The following is a 6,977-nucleotide window of genomic DNA, read 5'->3' as shown; positions in this document are numbered from 1 at the left end:
TTATTTTCAGTTGATTAAATTTAAAAATAATTATTTATTCAAAAAATCTATATTATTAAAAGAGAAGTACCCACTTGAAAATGTTTTTACTTCATTGATTAAACTCCTCTTTTTTTTTGCTTGTCTTTTTAAGTTGCATTTATGAAATATCATAAAACGAATAAAACTGCCTAATTTATTACTTGTCTTTTCAGTTACATTAATGAAATATGCTTAAATGAATTTAAATTTTCTATTTTATTGTTTGTCTTTTTCGGTTACCTTAATGAAATATTCTTAAATAAATTTGGACATAATGTCATTTAATCAACCAAAAAAAACTCATGAGTTATCCTTACGTGCATAATTTTAATAATAGAGATTTTTAAAAACGTGCATCATTAAAATGTTATCTAAAACATGCAGCACTAATATATAACACGCATCAATAATACAAGAATTTGACTCACACAATTGTACGAATATTATTTTTAGTTGATTAAATTTAAAAATAATTATTTATTCAAAAAATATTTAAGAATGGCTATGTTTTTAAAAAGTATATGGTATTATTTGCTCATAACTCATATGTCATTTGCTAAATTGTTAGAAAGAAAATTTTAGCATAATATAACTCAGTTGTCATTTGCTAAATTTATGGTTTTTATTTATATTTTTTATTATTTAATTATAATATTTTCATTTTATATTCGAAAGATAAATGAATTTTCTTTCAAACAATATTTTTGAAATTTGTATTTTTAAAAAAATAATCAATTGAAATTGTTATTAACATTGAATATAATTATTTTTGACATAATTTAAGTTTTCGTTTACATCAAAACTTATCATATTTTAGGATAATTTTAATTTAAAATGTAATTTTCATATTTTTCAAACAAATTCTAAAAATATTTTTTAAATATTTTGTTATAATTTTTAATAAAATATTGAATTGCATTTCAAATAAAAAGTTAAATATATTAAAAATATTCTAATTAAAATTTAATATAGTTTTAAAGAAATGGTCAAAATAAAAAAAAATCATGATTTTTGTTAACTGGGTGGATCATTATTTATATGATATCGCACACGAAAGAAAATTTCTGTTTTACAATTATCTAATTAACTCTATATACTCATTTTTTATATTTTTTATATTTTTTTATATGATATCACACATTCGTAAAAAAAATAGATAGTTTAAGATGAAAAAAAAATATTTACTTAATGAATATAATATGAGCGAATATTACAAATACATCATTTAATAAAATAAATAATTAAAAACTGAAAATTCATATCTGCACTAGCCAGAGTCTAGTTTACATTAAAAAAAATCAAATGGTGCTTCAAAAGAAAGACGGTAGTGTTATTTAATTGAAATGATTAGACCCGTAATGGGATACTTGGCCGCTGATTCGCTCTTTTGTGGTTATGGGATGGCCTTGGCCACGCCACAGGGCACAGGCCCGCAAGCAATATATAGTAAGTATACTAACCACATTACTATAGTTTTGATTCCCACTTTAGTATTATTATACTATGCTATGACTTGGTCCAAAAACTATATCCTATCAAAACGAGCTTTATTATATAAAATAAGATGACAGGATAAAACAAATTCAAAAATGGTTTGAACAAAATATGGCTGGAAGATAATGCAAACGAAACAAACGTAGTAAGATAAACGTAAAGTATTCGTAGTTGTGGAGCAGCATGATGGTGGTAAAACTATTCTAATCATGTTTATAATAGAAAAATACTTTTAATAATGTTTTGACCCTAGCCTATATTATAATGGTATAGTAACACTTATATTACCAACACTAGTGGACAAAAAATAAAAGTATGTTGTAAAAGACAGATTAAAACTTAATTGAAAACTGGAAAGCGCAAATTAACGAAAGTTTCGTTGGAGTTCCGATGTAAGGAATCCAACATCTCAGCCACTTGACATATTCTAGTATATGTCAACATTCCTATTTGTATTAACGATTAGTACAATATTTAGTGAAATAAAATATTTTATTATGCAAAGTTGCAAACAGACAAATTAAAATATACTCTTCCCATCAGTCCTACTAAAATATTCATCATGGTGTATGGACTAATCTTATATGAATTATTTTTATTAAATCGTTTGAAAACTATATTTAAAGAACACACCACTATCGATGCATGCATGTCTTACAAGTTGCAAGTTGCAACCATGAATAAACTAATAAAAAAAAATTCATATTTTTCAAAATACTTTTATAGCAAGATCCGTATCCGTTTGCTATTAGACGTGAAATTATTCCTCCTTCAAATTTCAAAATTCATAACAAATTATACAATCATGTGGAATTGTCGATCGTAATTTAAAACCAATATGTATCTATATTTGAAAATTAAAGAATAATTAACAAGTTCTAGTGTATAAAACCCCTAGGAAAGAAAAAGTGAACATGTTAATTGTGCATAGGTACAGAGAAGTCAAATTCGCCACCTAGAATTTATTGTGCTATTTTATAACAATATTTAGGTGTATTGTTATAAAAAAAATTTATAACAAATTTAGGTGTATTCATCAACGATTAAAAGAGTATTTGCATTCCATACCTTAATATTATCCCAGCTATATACCTAAAAACACCATTATTCACTGTTCGACAAAGGTAATTTGTAGTATGATATGTACACTGTGCATCCACTAGTTTCACTGTATTGAGCATTTTCTTAAATTTACACTTTGTTTTGGTTTTCTAACAAATTCACTCTAAAAAAAATCCTATGTTATTGTGCTATTTTATTTTATTTTTTTTAAGAAGAAAACAGATTTTACTCCAGATTGAATCAAACTTCATTGCAAGCATAGAATGAAGTATGGGTTTGGCGGATTTCTCGATGAGAGCGACTTTCTATAAAGAAGACGCATTTGAAAACCCGAATTCAACAGAGGGAGAGAAATCTAGGAATGTAGAAAATAAATGTGTTACACGGCAAGCAGGAAATGAAGCTAACAAGAGTTTGCTGTACAAAGAGGGAACACTTGAAGAACTGAAAATAGACTTGAACAAAGTTACTCTCGATTGCCAAAAGGCATTCTTGTACCCCCAAGAAACACAACATATTTTTTTCCGATGAAAGATAAGTAGTAAAAGCGGCAAAAGAAGATGGGAATTGTGGGGATTTTACCAGATCGTCGCCTAGCACCCATTCCAAGTTACACTTTCAACAACTCCTGTGGATTCATTTATTGTGTACGCTTTTTAGCTTTGTAGTAATTAGTGGAGGCTCTAAGGAAACTAGACTATGGACTCAAAAAAAGACCAATTAGTAGCTGAAAGTTACCTTCTCTTTCTGTTTGCAGAGGTCCTCTACCTTCTTCATGTATGTGTCAATTAGTTTCTGCCATCGTTACCCAATAACATACAAGTTCTATCAGCAACAACACACTTAACCGTTTATACCTGTCTTCCTCTATAACGTTCTCCCCTTTTTCAAAAAATTTATAGAACAAACTCGTGCGGTCGGATCGGATGATTACCTGCAAGTCGCTTGACAAATCTTTCACGTTGTCTTCTGAGAGCTTCTTCTCCTATGAAAATGATGCTTGTTTTTAAAAAAAAATGAAAAAGAAGAGGATCACAAGGAAAAATGAAGAATAAAAAAGAAGAGCTTAACCAACCTTCTCGAGTTTATCATAAGACTTCAAGGCATCCCTCCTTATGTTTCTCAGTGCAACCTATACCAAATATACAAAATTCGAAATAAAGAGACAGCAGGCAATGAATAGTTTCTACTACATCGCTATGCACCCTATTTTAGAAAGAATAGAAAAAACTACGTACCTTCCCTTCTTCAGACTGTTTGGCTACAACCTTTGTTAGTTCCTGCAGTGGTACAAATTAAAGCACAAAATTCGAAAGCAGCATAGCAAACACACACAGTTCCTTATCTTGAAAAAATCACGAGGAGATGAAATTTTAAGAGGAAGAGAAACCTTTCGTCGCTCAGAAGTGAGGGGAGGCAAGGACAAGCGAATGACATCACCATCGTTATTAGGAGTGACTCCAAGATCGGAATTGACAATGGCCTTCTCTATAGCCTTCAAGCTATATGAAAACATTTTTTTGGGGATGATGATGTATCATGAACCAACAAAGAGAACAAAGAAAAAGAAAAGAAGCAGAAAGTATGTATCAATGTTACCTAGATTTGTCATAAGGCTGGAGCAAAAGAGAAGTTCCATCGGGAGTACTGATTTGGGCTATGCTTTTCAGACTCACTGGACTTCCATAGTACTCAACCTGGAAAACCATAGATCGAAACATCTAAGTTTGCATAATAAATACACCATATTCTCAAATGTTTAGCTTTCACACCTCAATCTTGTCAAGCATAGCTACATTGGCTCTCCCGGTCCTTATGGAATTGAAACTAGTCCTAAGCGTTTCAATCGTCTTCTCCATCTTTGATTTCTGAAATTTCACAAACAAAACATAATCATAATACTCACAGTCTTTGACTAATCAATAATCCAAAAGGGGGGGGGGGGGGGTACGTACAACATCCTTCTCAATAGCAGATTTCTCCGCCTCTATCTCTTCAATAGTTGCAGACCTTATCACCACTCTGCAATGGAGTTTTTAGATAAGTTTAGCAAAAAAAAAACTATCATCACTACCCACATAAACAAATTTAATTAGCAAAACCTGCCTCTTCTGTAGTGACCGCGTCACAACGGGGCCACCACCACCGGAGAGCTTAACTCCCGCACCGAGCCAAGGATTGTCGCTCCTTAAAGAACACGGAATTGCGCGTGCAGAGGAAGCCATGACCCTCAAACACGAACCTACTACCCAACGTGTTCTAAGCCAAATAAATAAAACAGGAGTCTGATTCCCCCAGTTAACCAAGCCGAGACGTACCTGGGAGAGAGACGAGCGACTTTGAATCATTGGCTCTGAATCGAAGAATCGGTATGCTCTGAGCAGTGGAAGCCGCCATGGCAGTCTGTGAGAGACTAGAGTTAGAAATTCTTCTTTGTTTCGTCACTGCCTTGTTCGGGATAAGGAAACGCTTCGACTCCTTTGAGCTCATAAACCTCTAATCCATTCAAAGATATTCTTTTACTAGGAGGGCTTCTAGGTATGGTCCTCAAATATTCAAGCCCAGTATTTAGATAACAGTGAGGCTCCATAGATACGATACATAGGCCTGTGTCTAAGAACCAATATTAGTATTTGGCTATTTGCCAACCCCTTACACGTGTATCTATCTGATCTATTAATTTTACTAGGTGTTGGCCCGCCCGTAGATTTACATTAAAATTATGTTATATTAAAAAATATTTTACTTTTATATGACATTTGAAAAGTTACTTTAAATTGAATATAAAAAATATAATTTATTTTCTAATTAGATCATATATATTTATTTTGCTAACATTTGAACTTTGTTTATAATGCGTACGTGTTTGGATTTTATTTGTTATCAACTATATCTTATAACATTATACTATTTTATTTTCAGTATTCATTTCACACAATTTTTAATGGAAATACATTTTTTTTTGGCATTTGGATGAGAATTGGTGGCATTATGTTGGCCCCTTCTCATGACGGTTATGCTTCTCCTGGCGTTTTGATTTAGTTGTAAAGCTTGTCAGGTGGTTCTTCATTGTTGGTTGTTTGTCATCGATTCGTCTGACTGTCTCTTTGTAATCCTCCTGTGGTTTTTAGGTGGTTAGGCGTTATCTTTTTCTTCAATCTTGAATTTTTTAATTCTTGAATATAGGTTTCGACTTGATCCTTTTCTTTGAATGCCAGTGTCTAGGTTTTAGTCCCCCTGTCTTTGGGATCTAGTTTCTAGGGATATCTTTGTTTTCTGCCAACATATGCATTCTAACTTGTCTTTAACCTGCTTGGTAGTTTCACCGAATGAAATATATATCAATTTGGGAAAAGAAAAAAAAGCTATGAGATTTTTTATGAATGTATTGTATTTATGAGCAGTCCATGTGCGTAAGGGTTTATCTTATTATTATTTTTTTTGATAAAAATACTTGCCGGCAACTGTTCTTTGGTGAACGCATTGTTACGTAGAGATGAAATTCATATCATTTGCTGTTTAGTGCGTTACAATGAATTTTGTGTGTGAATTTTTGACACTTTGATAGTGTCAGCCACTTTTATGTTTTCTTTCTAGTAATATGGCTATTTAAGATTCATGTGAATAAGTAAACAATGTATTAAGTAGTGAGTGACTTATAAACTCAATCAATAAGCTCTATAACTGTTTCATTATCTTCTTCCCAACTATGGTGTCATGCTTACAGAGAATACATAACAGTTAGTATATAGCAATTACTCTATTTCAAAATTTTACATGAAATAAAATCTTACATTGTGGATAAAATTCAAAAAAAAAATAGAAATTTTATTTAGCTTTCATGCATTTTTTGCTATTTGAATTTTATACAACATAAAATAAATAAAATGATAATAGAAACTAAAACAAATTCAAATAAAATAAAACTAAAATAGCTGAAAATTTAGAAGATTTTTTTTTATAATTACATTTAGTGTTTCATTTTATTTAAATTGAAGAAATTAAAATATAAAATATTAAAATAAAAGGATAAACTAAAATTTTATTTTATAATAAATAATACTGTTTTAAAAGATAATTTATGCGCATGGCACATAATTTTTCTGTTGGCTGCTCCTTTGCTCGAATATTTAAGTTTTGTTTGTAAGTTGTCGGCTAAACTGCTAATACATGTTCCATCTTATTGTTCTTTCAAGGTAGTGCTAACTTTATTTTGTAGGGCATTTATTAGTAGTGCTTGTAACATCATAACATGTATTGTGTTTGTTAATGTTGTATTGAATTTGAGTGAACTAATATTCACTATAGATTCCGAAGTGAAGATATCATAATGCATTAATCCACTTTTGTATCGTTTTTTAATCTTTGTAAATTTTATAAAAGCTAGAAAGAAACTCATG

The 6,977-nt window shown here is 30.5% G+C and overlaps 1 protein-coding gene across 2 annotated transcripts; it reads right to left on the bottom strand.

Annotated features, from left to right (window-relative positions):
• Positions 1-2,912: 2,912 nt before the first annotated feature.
• LOC106336866 (ribosome-recycling factor, chloroplastic-like) lies at positions 2,913-5,131 on the bottom strand. Of its 2 annotated transcripts, none has more exons than XM_013775830.1 (11): positions 4,896-5,131; positions 4,684-4,819; positions 4,533-4,599; positions 4,350-4,445; positions 4,177-4,274; positions 3,968-4,079; positions 3,816-3,857; positions 3,653-3,709; positions 3,512-3,562; positions 3,316-3,372; positions 2,913-3,205 (listed from the first exon to the last, which is right to left on the bottom strand). In XM_013775830.1, exons 1-11 carry the CDS (start codon positions 5,065-5,067, stop codon positions 3,188-3,190), a joined length of 906 nt encoding a protein of 301 aa, XP_013631284.1. In that variant the 5' UTR covers positions 5,068-5,131; the 3' UTR covers positions 2,913-3,187. The 2 variants fall into 2 exon arrangements, with proteins under 2 accessions (XP_013631284.1, XP_013631282.1); XM_013775828.1 differs by having other exon boundaries at positions 4,684-4,822; positions 4,896-5,105.
• Between the last annotated feature and the right edge of the window lie 1,846 nt (positions 5,132-6,977).

This window comes from Brassica oleracea, chromosome C4 (genome assembly GCF_000695525.1).
Source record: "Brassica oleracea var. oleracea cultivar TO1000 chromosome C4, BOL, whole genome shotgun sequence".
Lineage (NCBI taxonomy): Eukaryota > Viridiplantae > Streptophyta > Magnoliopsida > Brassicales > Brassicaceae > Brassica > Brassica oleracea.
This window is presented reverse-complemented; position numbering and strand designations above follow the sequence as displayed.